Source organism: Notothenia rossii (genome assembly GCF_949606895.1).
Source record: "Notothenia rossii genome assembly, chromosome: 4".
Lineage (NCBI taxonomy): Eukaryota > Metazoa > Chordata > Actinopteri > Perciformes > Nototheniidae > Notothenia > Notothenia rossii.
Genome location: NC_136902.1, coordinates 78,238,221 through 78,264,472, shown reverse-complemented (window position 1 = coordinate 78,264,472; position 26,252 = coordinate 78,238,221). Strand labels below are relative to the sequence as shown.

General features: G+C 42.3%; 1 protein-coding gene across 2 annotated transcripts in view; it reads left to right on the top strand.

The window, feature by feature from the left end:
• sik2b (salt-inducible kinase 2b) overlaps window positions 1-25,512 on the top strand; it is a 42,936-nt gene extending 17,424 nt beyond the window's left edge. The window contains exons 5-15 of one of the 2 annotated variants that reach the window (XM_079675093.1): window positions 7,052-7,176; window positions 7,590-7,713; window positions 10,997-11,223; window positions 13,354-13,506; window positions 13,929-14,087; window positions 15,536-15,767; window positions 15,869-16,162; window positions 18,728-18,885; window positions 19,634-19,741; window positions 19,998-20,083; window positions 21,047-25,512. In XM_079675093.1, coding sequence (XP_079531219.1) covers window positions 7,052-7,176; window positions 7,590-7,713; window positions 10,997-11,223; window positions 13,354-13,506; window positions 13,929-14,087; window positions 15,536-15,767; window positions 15,869-16,162; window positions 18,728-18,885; window positions 19,634-19,741; window positions 19,998-20,083; window positions 21,047-21,635 — 2,255 coding nt within the window. In that variant the 3' untranslated portion in view covers window positions 21,636-25,512. Of the gene's footprint in view, window positions 1-7,051; window positions 7,177-7,589; window positions 7,714-10,996; window positions 11,224-13,353; window positions 13,507-13,928; window positions 14,088-15,535; window positions 15,768-15,868; window positions 16,163-18,727; window positions 18,886-19,633; window positions 19,742-19,997; window positions 20,084-21,022 lie in introns of both variants that reach the window. The other variant, XM_079675092.1, reaches the window with a different exon arrangement.
• The last annotated feature ends 740 nt before the right edge of the window (window positions 25,513-26,252 follow it).

Genomic DNA, 26,252 nt, shown 5'->3' with positions numbered 1-26,252 from the left:
GCTGTCTTTGGCTCTTTTTCTGCTGGAACAAATGTACATTTCCCCTCTGTGGGATGAATAAAGGTATTCTGATTCTGAGAAAGTCAAATAAAGTCAGGCAAAATGACAGAAGAGCATCCTGGTTAACCTTCATACGCGTGATGGCCAGTTTTCATTGTCTTTGATTTGTTCTTTCAGGTTAAATGAAATGTGGAAAAAATTACACAGAACCTAACAATAACTGACGTAGGACCGAGCGTTTCAACTGCATTCAACTTGCATCATCCTGTTAAATGTTTCTCAGAAGGGTCCAAGATGATAAGTTATTACCCCAGAAGTAATTTCCCTAAACATGTCTGACTCACAGCCGATTGTCCTGCACTGCAAATTAGGTTTGAAGCAGGAATACAATGAACAGAACATTACCTGGCTTGTGATTATAGAAAACATCTCTGTTTAGGACATCAGCAGCAAGGTACATTCTGTGCTTCACTTACCCACAACACGCTCAGACATGTTTTAGTTAAAGGTACATGAAGTCAAGATATGTACAGTACATGTGAAAGACAGTCTTCACCTCAAAGTTCTTTCTGCATCAGTAACAATGGTGTCATTTAAGATCAGCCATCCATTCAGCCTTTGTAATCTGCATCCGATTGTTATCCTCATCATTTATTAATGTGTTGATTATTTCAGATCCTAAAGGTGCCCTCTGGGTAAACAAACAAAAGTTGTGTTACTCACTAAATTAATTGTGTATATCATTGAATCTCATGAATGTGATGAATGCATTCCCTTACTCAAACCTGAAAATGTTGACAACAAAAAAAACGGCATATTTTTGCTTTTGCTGACGCATTCCTGCATATTGGAACACATCACCGCCATCTGTAGATCAGTGGTAAAGTGTGACACAGCTGACATTTGCATGTCGATACCACATACAAACAGGAACCCACACTTGTGATATAAGTGGATTAAAAAAATTATAATTCACATGTTACCTTTTTTAAATGCCATTTGGAGTGGGTTACCAATGGTTTTAGGTTCAAATGTGACCCGCAGACCTTGCTTGCATGTCGTCCAGAGGCGGATTTAGGATTGTAGGCGATCCGGGGCTTAGCCCAGAATTTTGATGTTGTTGACCGGGGGGGCTAGTGGAGCACGCTCATGAACTCGCCGGAGCCTCGCAGCGGGGCTACTGCGGAGCGCATACAGCACACTCTTCACGCTAACGAAGGATCACTTCTTCTTCAGGGCAGGGAAGGCTACGCAGTACGCAGTAGGCAGTAGGCAGTAGGCAGTAGGCAGTAGGCAGTAGGCAGTAGGCAGTAGGCAGTACGCAGTACGCAGGCTGCTGCACGCAGGCTGCTGCCTCTTTGTTGGACTCCGGTACTGCACATTACTCACGAGACGTTTAAAAAAACTAAATGGCTTTAAGTGAAACATTCGGGGCTTTTCAGAAAACATCCGGGGCATGAGCCCAAGTCTTATTTCAATTAATCAGCTAATAGTTTCGGCATAGTCTACTCTAAACTGATACCTCTGGGTTTTTCCCTCCAGTTGAATGATGTCTCCCTGCTTCCTAAAGGCCACCTCTGGTCAGTCTGTATGGAGCTTAACCAGGCAACCGCAGCGGTCAGTCAAAGAAAGGTCAGGCTCAGGGTGGCTGCAGAGGAGAGGGAGAGAGGCAGCAGGGGGTGGCCTTCATGTTTTACTTCAAACAGCCCCATTGCATTTGACAGATTGAAGGGGATGGAAAGGAAGGAGAAGAAATAACAAAAAACAAAAGTGTGTCACTGGATCAGAGAAGGAGATGAGGCAGCCTTTGTGTATATATCAGGAATATGGTCCATGTTTTAGGTGTGTGGTTAAAAAGAAAACCTCTTTCAAAAACAAAATCCATGAAGTTCTACATTCTCAAATAACCAGACCAGTAATGGGCATTTATACCTTAACCATTATTCTTTTGACTGAAACCACCCACAGAGTGCTGTCATTGCTCAAGGTGTTTCATGCTTAATTAAATTATTTAGATGGTATAAACAGTCTCAAGATCAAACACACCTGTTGGAAAAACACCTTTTGTATACACAGAATCTATTGTGGAAATCACACGGGTTTAGTGAAATGAAAAATACTTAAAACCTCTATAAAGTTGAATAAATAAATAAAAACACATCCACTCTGCTTCTTAAGGAATGTGTAGATGTCCTTTGATGATTATTTCATTTGGATTGACAGTGAAATCTTTTTTTAACGTTGCAAAATTCTGATCCAACATCAGCTTTTCTAACTGAGTCCTACCCCATTCAAACCAGTTAGAAGAGCATAGAGATAAACACACGTGCAGGAGTTTCTTATTCTAAAACTACTAAGAAGTCGTTTTTGGTAGGAAGATGATTCAAAGTTGTAATAAGGGTCACTAGCAGTTTGAAAGGATGTACTTGAATTATTATTAAATATTACCATTATGTCAGAGGTCTAAAATGGTCATACAACGGTGCCGACAATATTATCGTTTATCGCAATAATTTACAACAAAATTAATTATCGTGAGAGGCCTATACATGAAACACACAAACAAATCTACAAACTTACTCCAAACTGCCAAATATATTAGTTAACACACTCTCACTCTCATATACTCTTTGACTCTATTTTGGCCTAGTAGAACAATAAGCAGCAGACTTTAACTTTTTTATCATTTCTACTGGATCTTAGATCTGCGCATGCGCAATACGGGTCGGCAGTTGCGGCTCCAGAGTATTTTTGTTGGGTAATCTATGGTAGGGCTAACCCAGCGCCATATAGAGATATATCTATATGGCGCTGGGCTAACCCATACAGTGGTCGGGCTCAAATCAGTATTTGCAATGTAATTACATACACACTCCCCTTGACAGTGAAACGCCACGCGTGAGGTTTAGATTATTTCCCTGTCTCAATCCAAATTGAACTGTATGAAATAAAAAGGCACATTTGTCTTGTAGTGAATAAAAAGGGCGACCTGGAGCCAATCCTGCAATTTCCCCACAGGTGAAAGAGTTGACATGCTGGATACCCAACCCCTGCAGGGGGGTCTGGGGGGATTGTCCCCCAGGAGATTTTTTGAAATACTAACATAAAATACACATTCTGGTGCTCTCTTGAGAAGAAAATAAATAAATCTATTACTACACGAACATGTAATGTTGTATCGATGTATAAAGAGATGTACTACAGCAAAAGTATTCTCCGTCGGGACTTCCTGCAACAACACCACGCCGTTATCTTGATTCTGATTGGCCAGAAGACATTATCAGAGATGTTCTATTGAGAAGAGGATCACTACGTGACAAAAGCTTTCAAAACCGTTTCTAGTCTTCGGTATTCTTGTTTTTGGCGTGAGATTAGTTTGGGCAGCGTGAGAGCGTGAGATTGAGAGTGAAAGCGTGTGTCACACGCCAGATGCATGAGAGTTGGCAACCCTGAATTAGATGTTGCCCTCTCCTATACCTCATTCACACCAACGGTGTTTCAGGGCCGGTTGGATCAACTCCTGAACAACAACAAAAAGCCGGCGTTTTATCCAGTTTGTGCACAACGATTTGTTGGTGTGAATGAGGTACTAGCAAGCAATACAAGACTTCATCTTAAGACCGCCCAGAAGAAGAAACAGGCACCATGTGACAATGATGTGTCAATGCTAAATAAAGTGCAAAAGAAGCAAGGAGAGAAGAGTCCTTCAGTCAGTAAAATGAGTCACATCCGTTCTACATGGAAAATGTTTCTAACATTAGCCACCGTAGACTCAGGGTCACACAAGACACCAAGTAAGGTTTATCTGGTATATTGAAAGGAGCAAGTTTGTGTTCTATTGCATATAAATTGAACAATTCATATGTAATTACATAGTTAAATCAGTCAAATATAATTTTTCATAAGAATTGACGCTTGGGTTTTTGGAACCTGAAGAATACTAGGACAAAGAAGAAGACAGTTTTAGGATGATGAAAAGTATAAGAAAAAAGGGTCCTTCAGTCAGTCAAATTAGTCACATCCGTTCTACATGGAAAATGTTGATAACATTAGCCACCGTAGACTCAGGGTTATACAACACACCAAGTAAGATATTTATCCGTACTGGTATATTTAATGGAGCGATATTGTGTTGATTGCATATAAATTGAACTATTCATGTGTTAAAGTTACATAGTCTCACTTAAATCAGTCAAATATAATTTTTCACAAGAATAGACGCTTAGGTTTTTTGGAAGAATACTAGGAGAAAGAAGAACGTTTTAGGGTGATGAAAACTGTGAGAAACGGGTAAAAAGAGTAAATCCAGGGCAGATAACTATATCAATACTCAGAGCTTACAGAAAAGACCTGGTAACATTTGTGACTTTTAGGTGTTGTCCTCTTAATGCTTCACAACAATATCACTCATGTAATTTCCACAAACAAGCTTTTAGCTTAAGGGTATTTGCGGTATGACATGTTTAGGCTAAAATTATGCTAATCATTTTGTGTTAAACTCTCACACTCCACAACCCCGCCCTTCCTGTTGAGCTCTGAGTGCTGTTAGTCGCCTGCAGCGTGCTGGAGCGTTTGACGTCAACCAGTCTGCTCAGTATTCAGCTCCATGAAATGGGTCACAGCTTCTGACGATAAACCAACTGCACTGCTCCGCTCTGCTCTGTCTGCATCTCACCTTCACAGCAGCATCAGACCGTAAACATACTTGTAATAAGACCCACTATGTTGCTCTGATGTACCCTCTACTTTATGTCAACCACACCTGCTGCATACTGCACGGCAGTAATTAGATGGATTGAATACATGCATTCACATTCTTGGTGTCAATTTTCCTTTTCAGGTGGAGTTTGTGCCAATCTCTCAAACCTAATTCCTAGATGTGATTCCCAGGGAACTTACATTTCCTGCACTTTCTTTTGTATTGCATGAACAGGCAGGTCTTTTGCCATCCCAATTTATGTCAACGTAGGTAGACTTAATAACATAAACACATCATTGTTTAACCCAGTGCACTTCAACTGCAGACTCCTCTAGAGTGCCACAGTGACGCGTCCTAAAACCCGGAAGTAAACTCTTTCCGGATCCTTAGACGTGTTTTGTTCAGCTGGATAATATCCACATGTCTACCCTACTTTTATAATTTTCGAATCATAAATCTAATGATCATAAATCTATTGATTAGGAAATTATAAAAGTAGGGTAGACATGTGGATATTATCCGGCTGAACAAAACGTGATCTGTCTCTTCAATTTGTGTCAACCACAGACCTTATTTCAAGCTATTTTACTAAATCCTATGGAGAAATTGCATTGGTTTTTGTCGAAGGAACCGGAAGTGGTAAAATGCTAACTTACTTCCTATAAAGTGGACTCAATGCCTCTCTCAAACCTTTAAAAAAAAAAAAGAGACTTTATGCATGACTATGATATTATACTGCACTATCATTTAGCGTTACGGCTGTGTACTTCAGAAATGTTAAACTGAGCATGTGTTTTTGTCTGGATTGGTTTTCCTTGACGGACAGGTTTTTGGAAGTCGACAACTTGTGCTCTTAAAAATGTATTTTTCAATCTATTTCCATGATATTATTCACTACACAATCAATAAAAAAACCATCTACCTTATCTGCTGATAAGGAAGCATCACTTTAATGTGAGATTGTCTGGCTGCCGGCTCAGTGTGTTGATTGTTCCTTGTTAATCATCATGAGGCAGAAGTGGACAAAGGAAGAGGATGTGTGTGTGTGTGTGTGTGTGTGTGTGTGTGTGTGTGTGTGTGTGTGTGTGTGTGTGTGTGTGTGTGTGTGTGTGTGTGTGTGTGTGTGTGTGTGTGTGTGTGTGTGTGTGTGTGTGTGTGTGTGTGTGTGTGTGTGTGTGTGTGTGTGTGTGTGTGTGTGTGTGTGTGTGTGTGTGTGTGTGTGTGTGTGTGTGTGTGTGTGTGTGTGTGTGTGTGTGTGTGTGTGTGTGTGTGTGTGTGTGTGTGTGTGTGTGTGTGTGTGTGTGTGTGTGTGTGTGTGTGTGTGTGTGTGTGTGTGTGTGTGTGTTATATTTTGAAATGCATTTTTTTCTGTTTATATAACTGTTTCGAACGATGGAAAAAGGGTGGAGGGGTAAGTGACCCTAATTGTCTGATCCTGTAGCTCTCAGGTCCCATGACAACATCAAAGGGTCACAATGATCATGAGAAAACTAAGCGAGAATAATAATAATTCCTTTTTATTATCTGTTGATTCACTTTTCTGGATTCCTAAATGAATCCTTTAAACGCTTAAATTTCACACATTGAAAAGATTCCATTTACAAAGATGAATGAATTTCCAAATGGTGATTAAGGACATTTCTGTGGATGCACAAATTGATTAATCTTAGCAACAGAAGTAAACACTAGTAGCAAGTCTTATAAAGTTAGCTGAGTAGATGCCGTGTTCACTGGAGAAGGTTTGAGAGAGGGGGAGGGAGGGAGAATGATACGAACTTGGGTGGGGGGGGGGTTCAGTATTTGCGTAAGTTGGCTCTGTTGGATTCAGCAGATATAACTGCAGCTCTGATTTTAATGAAAGGCATACGTAACTTTGTGTTTTTATGCAAGTGTAAGTTAGACTTTCTTGTTCTTCTGAAGAATCCAATCTGAGTTTTAAGTGATTCTCAAGAAAACCAATCAGAGCAAAGCATTGATGACCTCATTCCATTCTCCTGGGGAGATTACCTCATACAAAGACGTCCACGTACAAATATGTGGATAACATATTACCTTATGCGAAACCTTCTGACCCCAAGGAGACACTTATTCTATAAACTCTGAGTCATGAGACATAACCTGCCTTTGATCTGGATTTCTTCCTTGAACTGTTTGACGTTTTCCACACATCACTACTAGCAGATAGATTGGACCCTGACCTCTTCGCTTTTTACATTCATAAGTCATTACAGGATGCCTTTTGTACTGCACAGGGGTTATTCAAGGGCTTGAACTGTTAATCAACTTAAATGTTTGAAATGAATGTGTAGTTGTCCTCACAACCCAACCCCACTGCTGTCTTTTCCTTTGTAGATTTTGGATTTGGGAACTTCTTCCAGCCCGGGGAGCCTCTGGCCACATGGTGCGGCAGCCCGCCTTATGCTGCTCCAGAGGTCTTTGAGGGCCAACAGTATGAGGGTCCACAGCTGGACATCTGGGTCAGTTAAGTTTTTTTTACTAAAAACCCGAATGTTTTACTAAAAACAATGAAACATACTTTGAACTTACCTGTCAATAGTATCAATCACCTTCCTTGTTTGCAAGTTATTATTTACTTACATATGAAATAAGATAATGCTATACTTGGTAAAGTGTTTGATATAAATATGTAACAATGAAAACAAAGAATTGATAATTAAGTCAGACGCTTTGGTTTCTGTGATATGGTATTGATTCCACTGCCACAGTTGGCAACCTTTTTGTAAATAGCAATCATTGACCAAATGCATGTGTTTCTGTGGGTGTGAAGAAATAATAATCTTAAAACCTTATTTACATCCAGGCCCCCTCTGATTGATTTAGCTTCTGACCTGACCTTGTTCTCTGTTTGTGCATCTTTCCATGTTCACAGAGTATGGGGGTGGTGCTGTATGTGCTGGTGTGTGGTGCGCTGCCCTTCGATGGGCCCACTCTGCCTGTACTTCGACAGAGAGTCCTAGAAGGAAGGTTTCGCATCCCCTACTTCATGACTGAAGGTAAAAAAGCCACCCTGGGATGTTGAACACATAATAAGATGAGAGACTTATCCCCCGCCCCTCCGTACCTTGCGTTACTGTAAATTTGTGGGATGCATAATTCAAGCTAAGGTAAACAAAGGCTTGACATTCCTGTAAGAGACACTTCCATTCAGAAGGATGGATTCCACCTTCCTATTTGAGTCACCATACTGGTGATTGGTCTCCGCAACCACTCAGGGGGTCATTTCATTAATGAGAGAGCATCACGCTCATTTGAAGGGCATACGGTACAATACACTCTGTCCTTGTCCCCTGTAATGTGTATACGTACGTCAGTGTGCATGCAGGCTGCAGAGTGAGTCAGGTTGGCTAACTGTCACAAAGCAGCCCTGCTGTTAGCGGCTGTGCTAGCTAGCTGGCAGCAGATTAACTCTAGAGCTGGAGCTGTTTATGTAACCTGGAGAAGAGCCGGTGAAGCCTTCCAGCAGGTCGCCTGTCTGTCTCTCTGAGGAGACTCTGCCTGTCTGTCTGTTTTTTTGTTTGTCTGACTCACGCTCGCTATCTGTGAAGCATCTTCCTCTGTCTGTGGCCCATCTTTTTTCTCTGGGACCCATCTGCAAGTCTCGAGCACTTTCTCCACAGGGGGTGTGGTGAGAGAGTCGAACAGATTTGTTCAGGACCTTGAAACAATTAGGACTTAAAGGGGAATGTAGGAGTATAATCTCAGCTGCATGGCCAGAATGACACTCAAACCCACCTACCCAACCCAGCCCCTATTCTCTGAAAAAGGAGAACAGAGTGTGCTTATTTCTTCCTCCAGAAACAGTCCATCTCATGTCCTGTTGCTCCTCTCACAGGCCAACACTGTGGTACACAGCACAGCCTAGTACCGCACACTGAACGCTCACAACGAAATCTCAGCACTGTGGATGTTGTTGTCTACTCCCAACTCACTTAATAACAACATAATATGTTGTCTGATGTCACCCCTGATGATTTATATTACACAGACAGATGTGGTAAATAGTACTACAGAATAATAAATAACAACAGACTTTATAGCTTTTCTCAGGAACACAGTTACATGGAGTAGCCTGGAGTCACGTTATCAAAAAGTCCATCACAAAGTCTGTAAGTCCATGGTTGATGTGCTCAAACATCTCTATTCAATTCAATGTTGGCCATATGAAATGACAAAATAAATGAAAAAGCTTTCTGTTATCAATGCAGCCCTAATTACATTAGGAATTATGCTTACTGCTTCCGTAGCTGCCCATGGCATTTTGTTTGTTTTTCTGTTCATTGTGGAAGTAAAAGTTACTGCACTGAAATGACATTTTTTAAGTTTAAGTCAAACCAAGTGATGTTTGAAATCTTTTGATTGCATTTTATTTAGAAATGTCTGTATTATGGGTTTTGCTCTTGCTCACATAAATGCATCATGGTAACATTTTACATATTGGGTTATAGTCTGTTTTTTTTTTTATTGGTCTGATCAATTAAATAGATAAGATAAACTCAACCACAGTGCCCTTCAAAGTCTTGCAACAGATTGCTGTACTCCTTCATTGGGGGACATTTTGCAACTCTACACCACTGGGACATTGCAAGTGTTAACAGGGATGGTTTTGTGGTTTAGTCATTGTGGTGTAATGTACTGGCTATGAACAGTGTGTCAATCAATCAGACAACTAGACGGTTACGAAGTGCTGGCCCTTTTACATAGTCCAGCCTTCCCTGGTGGTACGTAGCTATAAAGAATGTGCTTAGCTTCAACTGTTGCTATAAACATGGCTGTAGCAACGAAAGTGTATTGCAGTGAACTGTATATGAAGCATGTTGTAACGTTAGCAACTCACCAGGGATAAGAATGCGTTAAAAGTGCAAGGAAGGGCAGACTGGTTATGTATAACGGGGCAAAAAATGATTTGGCTGAACCACCAGGCACGAGTTAGGAAAAATGTGATTCAAGCAGACATCTGTAGATCAGCACGGCAACTGGGAAGAATGTGAACCTGGGAGTTACTGTTGGCAGCCTGGACATGGGCTTATGAACTGCTCTGTCTCCTAACTCTGTGACAGAAGACCGGATATCTGTGGACATTGGTAGAGCGGGAGAATGAAGGAAGAATGTTGCTACAATGTGTAAACATTTACTTCAACTCTTTGTAAACTCTGAAAGTGGAATAACACTTAACTTAAATGAATGATGACGGGTGTCGCTTATTTTCAGTGCCTCTAAAGTGTCCAAGTAAATATATTTTAAAATGTTCTTCCAAAAGAGAACAACTTTAGTCACTTGAGCAAAGCAGCAGCATTGATTTGATGTTGAACTGCAAAGGCACATGAAAGACCAAACAACATATCGCATGTTAGAAGTTCTGTAAACACAGAACATTTGCTGTGTAGAGAAGATAGTGTGTGTGTGTGTAATCATATACTTGTTGCTTTGTTTACTGGTTGTTTATATCCACTGGCTCGATTTTTCGCTTCACTCTGCACTGCGTTCAAACAGAGGCTCACTCTGAAAATGCTGTTGAACCACCGCGTTGTTGCAGAAGCGTAACACCCCACTCCCATTCCACCCCACTTTAACGCTGTTATCTATGTGAGCACTGTTGCTGTTGTTAGCGTAGCACGGCCAGCTGCAGCAATTATGGCCCAGTCCCTTCCATGAATGCTTGTGACGTCAGGGCTATGAGATGTGAACCAAGCATGTATTTGCCCTGTGATTTGGATCCAATCCAGATCTAACTTGGCCCATTCAACACCCTTTTGTGCTAGAAGAACACATTTAGTGGAGAACATAACCTCCTTGATAAATAAAGTATTGAAGATCAAAGAAATAATGACCATCTGCAGGGCTCATTTGGAAAGGACATAGTGGTTAGTCTTTAGCACTGCAGCAGCAGGGTATAAAGTAAAGATGCGTGTGGTGGGCAGGAATGCAGTGCACGCAGTGGGGGTGCAGGCAGGCCAAAGCGGCACAGCCAGGGGAACTGTAATCCCGTTAAGAAACCAGCTGTGTCTGACGTCAAACTCATCTAGCCTCTAACTAGAGGTGAGGAGCTCTCAATAGGAGGGGAGGAAGGAAGAAAAGAGTGCAGACACACTGAAAACCAAGCACACAATTCAGCTGATTTTAAGCCCTTTCAAGTTCTGTATGCCTTCTCATCTGTGCTTTTTTGATAAGGACATGGCCCTTTATAACTTAATTTGCATTATCATAGCTTATACATAAAGTTCTCAGTCCTATCCAACATAAACCACCTCTATGATTGTTCTTTCCCTCTCCCCTTAGACTGTGAGCACCTGATCCGCAGGATGTTGGTTCTCGACCCATCGAAGCGCCTGTCTGTGGCTCAGATCAAGGAGCACAAGTGGATGGCTCTGTACGCCCCGGTGCAGAGGCCCGTCCTCTACCAGCAGCCTCTGTCTGATGAGGCCGAGGCTGGGGTGGGGGAGTACAGCGAGCAGGTCCTCAGGCTAATGCACAGCCTCGGCATCGACCAACACAAGACCGTAGAGGTGAGGACTTTCCCGCCATTATTTATTCAACAGGGGTGTGAACACGTCAGGTTTAAAGGTCAAACTGTAGATAACAGTTAGAGTGGATCCTCTTTATTATCTTTCTATGATGTATCTCTCATTCATATACATATATAATCTGTTCAATATTTTATATTTTATATTAATATTCCATGTCATATATTTATGTATATATATTTGTATATATAATATCTTGTCAAATTCAACATGTATATTTATTCAACATGCATATTTTCTATTTTCTTTTCTTTCTTTTCTTGTTTATTTCTAGTTTTGTTTATTGTAAAATGCCTTGTCTTTTATGCTGCTGCAACAAAAACAATTGACCAAATTGGGATCAATAAAGTACCATCTTATCTTATCTTAAACACAATACAATACATCTCTTCACTATACTACAGCTTTTTGGGCATTTTAATACCATACCAAAATACCATACTACTTTACTCCTTTCACTTTTATTTAAATGATTAAGTTTATAATATTCAAAGACTTTTATGACCTGCTACACATTTAACCGTGACGTTTTAATTACATTTAAAGGTCCCATGTCATGGCCATTTCCACTGATCATAATTCCATTGTTGAGGTCTACTAGAATAGATTTATAGTGTGCAATTTTCCAAACTCACTTTGGTTTCTCAAACAGCATCTCTGTAAACTACGTGTATTCACTGAATTTCACTCTCTGCCTTTAACGGCTCGTTGTAGCTCCAGCCCCCCCCCCTCCCTGTGAGCACAGTGTGCTCTGATTGGTCGGTACGTTGTGAATCGCGCTGAGCTCCGTGGAGGCATGGTTTCCTTGTTTAGCGATACACATCGAAACACAGCCAAACTCACCCTGAGCACACACAAAGTCACAGCCGAAGTAAAAACAATAAGTGTCGCTTGATATTGAGTAAGAAAAAGGTTGTTAAACGCTGTGAGAATGGGTCTGCAGAGAGAATTTCGCCACGATCCCAACTGTCTGTTATCAGCCTGCAGCCAGGGAGGAGAGATCTGTGTGTGTGTGTGTGTGTGTGTGTGTGTGTGTGTGTGTGTGTGTGTGTGTGTGTGTGTGTGTGTGTGTGTGTGTGTGTGTGTGTGTGTGTGTGTGTGTGTGTGTGTGTGTGTGTGTGTGTGTGTGTGTGTGTGTGTGTGTGTGTGTGTGTGTGTGTGTGTGTGTGTGTGTGTGTGTGTGTGTGTGTGTGTGTGTGTGTGTGTGTGTGGTCAATTTGGACCAATCAGCGGGGGCTTAACGTAACGGCTCCGCGGACTTAACGTAACGGCTCCACCGATTGGTCCATTTGGTTCCGAGTAATGCATGACCGTATCGTGTCATAGATCTGGGCGCGGCTACTGGCCATTCCTACGTCACAATACCCGGGAAGTAAACAATGGACAGTGACGTATCTTCAACGAGGCGTTTTGGGGAGGTATTTTCTGTGTTAGAGTTTTACTCGCTACAGGGTGTACTTTGAAGGTTTTGACTCTGCACACCGTTTAAAAGCATGAAATGGGACCTTTAAATTATAGTTTAAGTATTTCTGACATGTTCTGTTATTTTACTGTGACTTTTTTTCATAACATTTTTGACATTTGTCCATGATTTTTTCATTGCATACAATACTTAACGTTTTTTTTATTATATTTGAATCACACATTTTACTAGGAATTATTTTATGACAATTTGATACTACTAAAATGTTATTCTTTGACAGGATAGAATTATATTGAAACATCAACATAAGGTGGAAAAACGTTATAGTACTGTAGGGCAGAAAATCTGTCAAATTTTCTTTTTTGTGTCATACTTTAATGTGACTTTTTATAGCATAATATACTGTGACATTTTAACATGATCAGCAAAATATCAAAATGATTATATGTGAATCTTTTGTTAAGCCCTGATTTTAAAGTAACAATTACATGTATTCACTTATCTAAAGTATGCTCATTCTGGTTCAATAACCAATTGTTACACTATAATAATAATAATAATAATAATAATAATAATAATGATCTCATCTAACTTAAGAGCTGTCAAAATTAAGTCTTTTAACAGAAGGTGTGCTTCAATTATATCTTCAATTACAGACGCCGCCATTAAAGTTGTCTTTCATCCTCCAGTCTCTGCAGAACAAAAGCTACAACCACTTTGCTGCTATCTACTATCTGCTGGTGGAGCGTCTGAAGGCTCATCGCTGCAGCTTCCCCGTCGAACAGCGGCTCGATGCCCGCCAGCGCCGGCCCAGCACCATCGCCGAACAGACAGTCGTCAAGGTAGCAATGGGGCGTCACAGCAACAAGGGGTCCTGAATAATGTGTACAGAGGTTACCATCCACGCCTCCCTGATCAAAGCTCCATTATTCACACCTGCATCCACAAACAAACGGAGGGACACGATCCATTCATGTATTTATCCGGCTGCCTTCACCTGCTTTCTCTCAGTCTTTTCCGCCCAGCCTTGATCTTAATGCCTCTCCCTCGGTTACATTATTCATCATGTTCCTTTCTTTGGCCACTGTCCCTCCTTAGGGACAAATTCTCTTTCATTTCCCCTCACCATCTACGATCTGGCTTTTTTGTCTGGCTTGGATTACAAAGTCCAATTCGTAATTGCGTTTCTATTAAGGATGTTGCAATGAATTGGAGAGGATGTTTTGATGTAATGTCAAAGTCTGTGTTTTCTCCCTCTCTGCAGTCGAGCAGTGGTTCAGCCCAGGTGGGTTTGCTCTCACAGGGTGTCCGTCTGCTGCGCTCCCCTGCTGTGCCCCAAGCCTCCTCAGATGCTTTCACCTTCCCCCAGACTGCATGTTCCCTGGAGCAGAATTTCATGGTAGAGGACGTCAACACGCCCAAAGTAGGTTTAACTACCTGTAAAAACACTATAAGAATTCAGTGTCTTTTTTTGTGTGTGTTTGTTTGTCCTCTGTCCGTCACATTCGGCTTCTGAGTTATGGAAGTTGTCGTTGTTACTGTCATTATCGGCTTGCACAAGTATGTCCTGAAACATAATCCTGATAAGCTCGACAGTCGTTTGCTTTGGGAGTCATACCATCTCACTGTGAATCAGAGCGTTGGCTTTCTCCATCAACCTGCCAGAGTGCAGCTGACTTGTTCAGTTATGTAAGAACTCAGCCAGCACACACATCATACAGGACAGCCACCTGTCCTGCATGGCTTCTAGACACACACGCACGCACGCACACACGCACGCACGCATGCACGCATAGATGAAGTATCATTCTTCAAGATTTCTTCTCCATCCCACCCCCCCTCCTGGCTCCTGTAAAGAGGGATGTGTATGTTGTTTTGTGTGTGTGTTTGCAACGTGTGTGTCTGGAAAGCAGAACAATGACAGTGTGCGTTATCTGCGTGAAAAGAGCTGGGTTATGTAAGCGGTCCTGTGATGATGATGATGATGATGATGATGATGATGATGATGATGTGATCTAATGTGAAGCTGAGTGAACACACATGGACAGGAAGCTGCTGCACTGCTCCAACAATCTCGTCAGCCGCCATGACCCCCTACCCATCAGCCAACAGCACTTTTTCTTTTTTAGTTTTTGGCTTCTGCATTCAGCCGCTTCTTCTCTCTCTTCGTCCTCATTTAAGTTCACTTTCCCCCAATGACCCCCATGCCTTTTCATCATCTATTTCTCAATGTTGTTTTCCCCTCTTGTTTTCAGTTTGTTTCTCCGTGCAGTGTGTCTCTGTGCGGTGTGTGTGTGCAGTGTGTGTATCTGTCGGTTGAATAACAGCATTCCTATCCCAGCACACTTCAGAAAGCAGATGGGGAATTGGGCAAAGTTGCTCTTTCTAGACCAACACCAGGCTTTCCGGTTACTGCCGCCACTCATGCAGATGATCTTTGTCTGTGTGTGTGGTTGCGTGTGTTTGTGTCAGTCACATAGCATTTTCAGTCTAAGCTCACTTCCTGTCCCTACATTCCTTTATCCCCACCCTCCATGCCAACACACACAAGCCTGCATGCTGTAACTGACACACACACACACACACACACACACACACACACACACACACACACACACACACACACACACACACACACACACACACACACACACACACACACACTATGAGAAACTATGTTGAAGAGAAGGAAAACAGAAGAAGAGTAACTAAAAGAGCTCTCATTCTCAGTATGGGGGTCGTCTTTGTGTGTATTTTCTTGTGTGACGCCTAGTTTGACCAACAGTGTGTCCTGGTTGCCTATTTTTCAGTTTTTAATGTATAGTTATCGTTATCTCTTTCTGTCTCACCTCTTTTCTCCCCCCTTTCTAGGTGAACGGCTGCCTGCTGGATCCCCTGCCTCCCCCCACTGTCCTACGCAAGTCCTCCACCTCGTCGCCTAGCAACATGATGGAGATGTCGATTGATGAGGGCATTGAGACGGAGGAGCCCGATACAGAAGATGATCCGGCCCACCTGCTCTCGGCCTATCAAACAGCTCGGTTTAACCAGCGGCGACACACCCTTTCTGAGGTGACCAATCAGCCGGGCCCTTCAAACCAAGGTATGATGTCATGTCACTGTTCAAAAACACAACTATAGAGTCTGTCACAAGTATGTAATGCTAAAACAAAGATGTTAAACCGAAAGCATTGTGTCCCCCAGGTAAATTATTCACTCTTGGTCACAACCCTTCTATGGGCAGCATGGACTCGGACATCGGCTACGACATGGGCTCCATGCACAGCGACCTCGGCCTGCTGGAGGACCCCCCCTCTCTCAGTGAATTGGTACCAGGCAACAGCTCTAGCCCCGGCGTTACGCCTACTACTTTCTTGAGCGCTCGGCCCACAAACCAAGCAATGGCCGTCCTGACGTCCCATCACAGAGAGGCGCACAATCGCTCCCCCATCAGCTTTAGAGATGGGAGGCGTGCCTCCGACACCTCGCTCACCCAAGGTCAGAACCGCCAATTTGACTTTGCTCCAAATCCATTCAGTCTTCTTTTTGATTACTCTCACACATTACCCACTTCTCTATATGCACTCAGACTTCCTTGACTTAATGTGTCAGGTATCTTCATCAATAAACCCAGGAACTCCATTTTAGGGCCAACCTGAAAATGCACAAAGCCACTCTGTCACCTTAATAGAAAGTTTGACTGCTTGGGTTTATGACATTGCATTTTGAGTGCAGTTAATCAGACGATGTGACAGGAGGCTGCAAATGGAAAGATGATGATGTTTCTTGCTAACTGCCTGCAATAGACAAATCTTTCTTTAAAGGGGAGCTGATCCAAACGGCAGGCGCAGGATTAGCTAGTCATATCTATACTTTTTAGGATGCTAATCAAATCCTTAATATACTAATCCTTGGTACCACCAAGTGCTGATCCACATTAAATCAATCAGTGACGCATTGTGATACTTAAGAACGCTGCTGGGTGAGAGAGTGTGAGCCGCTGCCAGGTGTGTGTGGCGCTGGTCGAGAGAGAGCAGATCAGAGAACCTGAACCGAATTAACTGTTGTTGATTGAGTTGCATTGTGGGAAATGCATGGCATAACATGGATCCTTCTTACTTGTTTTTTTTCAAAATGTCCATCATAAGTCTGACTGTTGAATTAAACCATACTTTTCTTGAATGCAGTATGGTTTCAGATTGTTGGACATCTCATCTCTACACATCTGAAAGCAGCAAGTTCAGACCTGCTCTTTACAGATTGCTGAAAGATATAATGTTACATAGGAAATCACTGTCTGCGGTGGAAGTGAACGTAACCGGTTGAGAAACATGCTTTGAAATCACAGGTCACTCATATATACTGTAATTGTCAATTATATTCTATATCGACATGTAATCTTATTGGCCCTTCACTACCAGCTGCGTGTAAATATAAGTGTCGACGTGCATATGTCTGAGGCTCTGGGATGCACACAGCACCAGCCAGGAGAGAGAGCATTGACACAGACGCAACGCCCTGCTGCAGCCGCTCCATCACACCCCTATAGACACACATATACATGTATCAATGCCTTCGGGTTCGTCTTCTCTCTTCTCCACACCATCTCTTCCTCCTCTCTCTTCCCATTTCTCATCCTCTCCAGCCTCTCTGACGACAGTGATGGTGATGATTCATGTTATGAATCACAGACAGATACTTTTGAAGGTTTCAGCCCACATATCTCATTCTCATCCCCCTTCTCTCTTTCTCTTTTTCAATCACTCTCCTTCTCCGTCTTTACAAGCTCATTTTCTCTATTGCTTTTCTTTATCTTATCAAAGTTTCAGTCTGTTACAAGCGAGATTCAATCTTTGGTACATTTTTTCTTCATAGACACATTTTTCTGTGCCTAATGGATGTAAATCACCAAAGCTTTGGACCAGAATAAAAACTAGAATAAAGCCTAAAAATGTTACCTCCCTGCTCTACATCGGGGCTCCCTTCAGTTTCTAAACGTCATAGTTCCTCAGTCTCAAATGTACTGTATTCTTCGTAGATTTTTAAGACCATTCTCAAGATCCAAGTACTAATTGCTAGATGTTTATTAAATAAATAAATGCTCTTAAACTCTGACAGTTAACATGTAAAATGTTTACTATATAAGTTTAGGCCTGAAGATTGTAGCTAGAAACTGTAGCTCATATAAAGAAAATCCTACCTACCCTAAAATGACATTTAAAAAAGCATAATATATAATATGTCAAAAAGGAACACAAAATAAATGGTGTCATATTTATAAAGTAATAGTAAAGTTTGTCAAAAAAATAGGAAGAAATGTCATGGTATAAATGGTCAAGAAAGCCATAGAACAAATGATTGAAATGTCATTAGAATAAGGTATAGTATAATATGTCATTAAAATTGTAATTGAAAGTCATAGCTCTTTGTTGGGTCCAAAAAGTTCAATATATGCAATAAAAAGTAGTGGTGTAATGTGTCATAAATTGACAGCCACCAAAGTGCGCCCCCATGTTCTATTTGTAGTTATTTAAATATTTATATTTTCTATAATCCTCTTTTGAGGGTGTTGATGCAGTGCACTCTTTTGCGTCAGACTGCTGACTCTGGTTTTAAATAACTCCCACCATCACAGTGAGTCAGGTCCTATCGTTCACAGCCACAGCTCGTCACCACTGGATGGGTCTTATCAGAGCTACTTGCTGTTGAAAACACACACACACACACACACACACACACACACACACACACACACACACACACACACACACACACACACACACACACACACACACACACACACACACACACACACACACACACACACACAAACTGTTACATGTGTACACACAAACACATACCCACAGTAGCTCATGACGCACATCCAGCCTCACTGTCAGAGGGGGGGGATGAAAAGTGCTAACCATTCTGCCGCTCTGCTCACGTCACTGAGGATTGAGCCAGACTTGTTGCGTTTGACATCCTGTAAAGAAGAGAGAAATGCTTCTATGGATGTATTCTAAATACTGACTATGTATTGTGGCTAATTGTTTATGCTTTCAGGTCTCGTTGCGTTTCGGCAGCACCTGCAGAACTTGGCCAGGACCAAAGGTATCCTGGAGCTGAACAAAGTCCAGATGCTGGTGGAGCAGATGGGCTCCGGGGAAGGGGCCGCCATGGGCCCCCTGGGACCACAGCACCACTTGCACAACCTCCTGGAGGTCAGTGCTACTGCATAATCACACAAATACATCCTTCATTCAAAATGTCCTCTAACCAAACCTGTTCTCAGCCTCAGTCTGTCTACTACCCTCACCTCGTGTTGCCCCGAAGAAAAGAATAGGCACCCAGGCTGTTGTGTAACCCCCGGAGAGGCAGCCAACTGTGGCTTGTTTACGGTCTCCAGTTCGCCTGGGGCCTGGAGCCTAGGCCAAAGTGAATGCATCCATTGTTGAAGTCACTCAGACTTACCCATAGTAGTGACTGGCACTCAATGGGCCCAAGCTGCAATCACACACAAAGATGAGCACACATATACACAAAATGATACAGACACACTGCAAGGGGAACCATTTGAGGAAAGGTCTGCAGGCTTTCCGGTTAAGAAAACCCAAATAAAATCAATTGTAAAGGCAGACAAGATCTAGTTGTTTTCCTTTTATCCATCTCTGATTTAATAACACAGCTCTTGGTTGGTTATGACGCTGAGGCCCCATCATCCTTTTTATTTGCTTTCATTTCATTTAACTGCTTTGTAATCGCTGTGGTACATGCCATTTAGAGAAAGGCATCTGAATGATCAGCCACCACACAGGCATTTGTGCAGGCAGCATCAGTAATCCAGTTCAACCACACGGCGAAGCCCCCAGACCCCGACACAGCTTTATGAGCCCACAGGGATACGTGTGTCCAGAGTAAGTGCGTATACATGAACAGCCCTCATCTAATGCTCTATGTTTCTGATTGAAGGGCGAGGCATCCAAGCAGCAGGAGGGCCTAGCTTTATACCAAGGTGGTCCGCCTCTCCTGTCCCGCAGACAGAGTTTAGAGACACAATACCTCACTCATAGACTCCAGGTACAGTCTAACACCAATGACACTCACTCTTAATGACTATACAGTTTATACATGTAGTTTTCTACCTGATACGGACCTGTGTTCCTCCTTCAAGGTCAAATGTCTGCTTAGTAATACGTTAAGTGATATTGTTTGGACATTTCAGGATTATCAGATCTGCTATGATGCAACAGTAATGAAATGGCTTGTAGCCATTGTTACCATGGTGATTACCCTGAACACAGTTATCAGTCCCAATCTCTCTTCTGCCCCAAAGGCCAACGTCTTGGCTAACAGTCCTGCTAGCTGCCAACATTTCTGTCAGGACACTCGAACTTTAGAGCAACAGCTGCAGGAACACAGGTAACTCACAGAAAATACACTTTTATTGCTTTATCTATTATTTATTTGTTTTTCATTTCATTCAATACTTTCACTGCTTTTCCTCTTGTGTTCTTTTAGCTATAGTGACCTTTCACTGCTGGGACATTTTATTTTGATTAGAAAGCCTTTGTTTGAATTGAAATGAATCCAATTTAGAAAGTTATAAGGTAAAAAGAGATAAAGGATTAATGCCTATAGCGAAATGTAGGCGTCAACAGGAATTAAAGTGAAACACAGGATAGGACAGGTCAGAGTTCACACGACGAAAATAAGAATAGAAAATACAGAATGTTAGAAAAAGTATACATTCAAATAACAATAGGATAAGGTTAAACTGTTTATACATGAACAGATACAAATAATTATGGATATGATACATGTATACATCTCTATGTGCCAGTGCAAGGTAGGTACACATTGCACAAGTCATCACACCCAGGAATAAAACCAGGTGTCATAGCAACAATTCCCGTACCTGATAATTAGAGAGAAATTATATTTTGTTTCACATCAGTCTTTCATTTCATTTCTGCTGATTTATATTAAAAAGGGGGTTAACTGTTTATGTTTTGACTTAGTTGTAGTCACAGTTTGTGGTAGTCAACGTTTTCATTATTAAAAAAATATGTAAATGGCTGCTTCAAACTCATTCACGCTTTTCTTCATTTTTCTCGTTGGATATAAACCAGTAGGAAACGATCTCTGTGCGAAGAAGTTGCCCCAATTCTCCCATCTACTAAGCTCTGATTGGTCGACAATTTCTTCAACAATAAATGATCACGAAACAGATTAGTGATGTTGACAGCAACTTGGTGGTGGCTTATTATTATGTCCACGTATGCGAAACATGCAGAAATATCCGGTTTTTGCCAGCTGTTTGTTATTCCTCATATGTTGATCAAAGTGATTTTCTCTAAGTGGGGTGTGCTGCCCTCCCCACAGACTGCACCAGAAGAGGATGTACCTGCAGCAGTCCCAGGGCCTGGGGCTGCCGGTCTACTTCAACCAGATGCAGATAGCTGAAGGATCCTACCCGCCAGGGGGCCCTGGCCTGGACCCAGCGGGGTCTCAGGGCCCCCCCATGTCAGCCCCCCAGCAGCAGGTCAGTCCTCATCCCTCGCCCCCCTTCAGCCACCCCCACAGCATGAGCTCCCTGATGGAGCCGGGCCAGGGCCTGGTTTATGATCCTTACATGAGCCACCTCCACTACACCCAACAGCTCCCCCCTGGAGCCCACCTCCACCACCAGCTCCACCATCCCCTCCCTCACGATGCCTCTGCCAGCGGCCTGGGCTTCAGCTACCCTGCAGGCTGTGAGCAGCACGTCCTGGGGCCTTCTTTTGAGGGGCTTCACCCAGACCAGTCCCAGTACCTGCTGGACCCTGCCCTGTTGCCCCTGCATGCCTCAGGAGACGCTGAGGCTGGGGTTCTGGGGGGTCCCGGGCACACGGAGGGCCTGGGTCTGCAGGGCTTGGACAGTGAGATGATGGAGACCGTGGACTCCCAGCACGGCTTTGTACTGGTCAACTAACGCCAGCTGAAGGTTAACAGAAAGCAGTATTAAGCAAACCTTCACAGCACTAAGAGCAGAGAGAATGGAGATATAAGTGGAGGCCATATGCGTAGCAACAGGGAAGGAAAAGTGTTCATTTTTGTATGATTAATACAAACTTAATTTCCTAGTGGTGATGAACGTCAGACAACCTTTTCTGCCGCGCCCCTCCCTTAGCATACCTTCCTTTCTCCCTCTATTCCTCTGCTCCCTTCAGCTCTGTGAGGCAGGTCCAATATCTGTCACCATGAGAGCTTTGCCGTGCCCGTGAACACTGCGTCGTGCAGCCGAGTGACGCCGCACATCCTGCCAGAGCGCCGCATTTCTCCTAGAAATGTTTTGGAAGTGAACTAATTTAGGACTGACTGTCAAACAACCATAAGGACAATGGCTGGCAGTGCTTTTGTATTTAAATAGGACACCACCAACAGTAGACTGATTCTAAAAAGACTTCTGTGGATTTCTTTTTTTCTAAAAAACAATTGAACAACAGAAAATAGCCCTCATTTATCACGGCACCACGAACATTGCCGCAAATTCAAGTGGTTTTTTTCTCCATTTTATACAAATGATTTTACAAACTAATGCGAGTGCAAGGCTAATGTCATGGCCGTATTCAAGCTTTCAACACTAACATATACATTACTACTCCTAACAATCATCAGGTAACTCTTTTGTCATTTGCTTAAACAAATACCTTAATCATGCAGATAGAAGCATCAGGTTGGCACCATGTTAAGCTTTTGCTATAAACAGCGCTAAATTCTGAAAATAGTGAGTGAAAATAATAGATACCGCACAATTCTGTTGCCTCAGACTTTGTGTAGGCGTCGGACATAAATAATATTTGTTGGTTTTCTTTGTGTTTTTATAAATTGTAACTACTGATCCTGAGTTATTTCCTACACTACTGAACTGCTTTCCCCCCCACCTGTACATTCAATTGCACACGCCTGCCAGGTCTCATGTTGATGAAATGGCCACACGGTGCATACACCTGTTGAATTGTGGGTCATGCGTTTGCCTGATAAATGAGGGCTGATGTAATTAACGTGTTTGGTTGAGAAGTAGCGTTGTTATAGACAGTCGATATTATTCTATTTTTGTGGCAATACTGAAGCAATATTAATCCTTAATGTTGAGGGATTATGAATGGAAGCCTCACCTGTACAGCCAACTCTGATTGGTTCCTGGGGACCTCTGAGTCATCAGCAGTGACATCACTTGAGCCGATGATGTAACCAGGAGATAATCACCCCCCCCCACTCTCCCCTCACCCTTGAAGTGCAGGGAGAAGCTGTGTGTGTGTGTGTGTGTGTGTGTGTGTGTGTGTGTGTGTGTGTGTGTGTGTGTGTGTGTGTGTGTGTGTGTGTGTGTGTGTGTGTGTGTGTGTGTGTGTGTGTGTGTGTGTGTGTGTGTGTGTGTGTGTGTGTGTGTGTGTGTGTGTGTGTGTGTGTGTGTGTGTGTGTGTGTGTGTGTGTGTGTGTGTGTGTGTGTGTGTGTGTGTGTGTGTGTGTGTGTGTGTGTGTGTGTGTGTGTGTGTGTGTGTGAGATTCTTCAGATGTTCTGCCTCCATCACATCATTTCTTGGAAAAAGAAAAACACTGTATTGACGTCTCCGTTTACAAACAACACAAACTGTGTTTTTCTACTCAGTCGTAGCTTGTAGATGAATTCTGGTTTACATCCTCCATGCTCCAGTCATGCCTCTGTGGTGTTTTAACAATAAATCATGTTTGTTAAAATGACGCGTTGAAGATCCCTGCATTAGGTTTCATGAAAGAATGTTTTCCTCTCTGACATTGAGGCCGCAGTGAGACAAAAACCGGCCGAACATCAGTCACCTGACACTGGATTTAGACTACCGGCTCACCGCCGCTCTCTGACTGACAGCGAAACATGACGAGAGATTTTTTTTTATTAATTTTTTTGACAGAACATATGCTGTGTTCAATCTACTTGAAGCGCACTGATGTATCTTTTCTGACAGATGATGATTCCTTCTTAAAAACAACTGCTTTTCCTTGGAATAACAGGATAGTCAGCGTCAGAGGGTTGGGATGACATTATTGGACTGCGACCATCTGCCAGACGGCCCGACCTTCAGCAGTTGTGGGTTAAACTGTTCAAGTGTTTTTCTCAGATTAGCCTTCAAAACACGACTGTTGCTCTCAGCCTGTTGACTAGACTAAATATAAGTGAGAGTTCACAACCAGAGTGTGAAGAGTTTGCCCCTGAGCCTCCAATAGTCTTAAATGATGGCTAGGAAATGTGGACCAACTGTGGTTGCAGTCCTGTGCGTGACTTAAAGGAAAAATCCATCCTAAAATGCTTTCAACACTGTCACAACTAATTAACCTAGCAACCAATAATCACATGTTCTGCTGACTTTGTATGTATCAATTAGGTTTATAAAATGTCAACATTAAAAAGAAAACCCCTTGTTCTTATTTCTCAGGGCTCAAATTAACATATTCAGTTTTATCTGACCAACGAAGGAACAATATGGTAGCTAAATTACTTTATGACTACCTAGATTAGCTCTACTGCATTTCTTCTTCAGTGGTGTACTTTTTAAATCCTCTCTATAATTGATTGATCCATCACATTGAGATTTAGTAATTCACCATTTAGCCATGACATTTAAAAGTCAAGAGGGCATAGATACTCATCACCCAACGACAATGGCCTTGACAGATCAGAGTGTGCTGCAGTCATGCTGAAAAACAGGTCTTGTGGTTTCGTTAATAGTTCCACCCTAAAATACAAATGCAAAATGCTTATTCGGACATACACCCATATTTAATGACAGGAATACGCTCACACCCAGTTTGGTCATGTTAGAAACGTCTTTAGAAAGGGAAGGAACTCGAATACAACGGGGTTTACAGAACACAACACTAATACTGCCGATACATAGCAGTGTAAACGTATCAAAGGGTGGATTTTGCCTTTTAAGTGAATGTGATTGTTTGCTTTCATTTTGTCAATGGTCAGGCTAGAACAGCTACAAGATGATCTGTGGAAGTTGAAAACTGGAGCACTTTGACAACAAGGGGAAGAAGGGATGTAGCGAGAGAGGAGGAGGAGGAGGGAAGGGTTTGTTTCGCTTTGCTGTTTCCTGGCAGATCATACCAACCCTAATCTGTAGGAAACCCCTTTCTCCTCTCTCTCTTCCTCACCAATAATGGACACAAAACACATTTCTTTCAAAGAAAGACCAGACACAGTCAAACTTTATCTGATTGTTTATTTTAATCCAAGAAAGAGAAACATTTGTCAGTTTACGGCGAGTGACCTTTGTATAAATTAGTGGTGTAGTGACTCATCGGTGCACCAAGGTGAATTTTGTGTTGAACGTGAAAAGTGTTCAGTGTGCCTTTTTACTTTTTCCTATTTTTAATCTTAATCAAGATTTTGAATAGCACCATTATTTCTGGTTGGACCCTTTTTCTCATTTATTTTCTCATTACTTTTTTTGTTTTTCTTCCCAAAAATAAGTAGAGCCAGGTTTTACAAAGGTACAAAACCAAAGTCCCTCAGAAGTTTCCCTGTACGACCCACCGTGTGGAGTTTTGGAGCTTCTTTTGTCTGCTTCTCTACCGTGCTTTTTTTTCTTGTTGGTCAATCAGTGTATGCCATTTAAAAGTATTATAGCAATATTTCTCTAGTTGAAGAATAAAGTCATGAAGATTCTAGTGGACGAGTCTCCAAGTATCATCATTTCACCTCCAGCTGATGAAACAAAAACACCAATCTATCGACAAAAAAAACTGTTTTATATTTACCTTCTTTGATGTTGACCATACATAAGCTAACTTGCTGTTGAGATTAAAAAAAGGTTTATTGAACATCACATTTTTGTCTGTGTTTTTGTATGTGTGTGTTGCTGTTTGTGGTCCTCTTGGTTATTGAAGTGTTTCCTACCACACACACTCTGCTACCTTCCCCACAAAAGGACATTTTCCTGTAACTACATACTGCAGCTGTGTGACGGCACCCCAGGGTGTCATGGTGTAGGCGTGGGTTAATGACCTGGAAAAATTCACACCAAGTGCTCCACATAAACTGTTGAGTCACAGCTGAACCCGAAGTCTTTGCAACCAGAAGCTCCTGAGGGCGACAAACTATAGGAGCTTCAGTACACGACTCGCCATTTAAATATATGTATTCTCTAAAGCTTGACTTTGCCTGCAAACAAATACTTTTAGCGGCAGGGTTAATGTGATCACAGTCCTGCTCACCGATGGGTTATATATCTCCAGTGAAGTATACAGGAGATGACAGATGTGTAGTTCTCCAATCACAACTAAAATAATCAGTTGTCAAGAGGTTAATAGATTATAAATGTTGACACGTCAGTGAATGACAGCGTACCTGGACTGAATCACCCCGAGGCAGAAGGCTCTACCCAGCTGTTCTGACTTACAGGTGAGGAGACAAAAGAGCAGCAATGAGTGTCAATCAACTCGTCATCACCATCAAGTGGAACATTCCGGTGTTTCCAGAGCTGCCCTGCTGAACAATTCACAGCAGCACTTTCACAGAATTACAAAAGTCCTTCCACCGAAACAAAAAGAGACAAAGAATCAATCA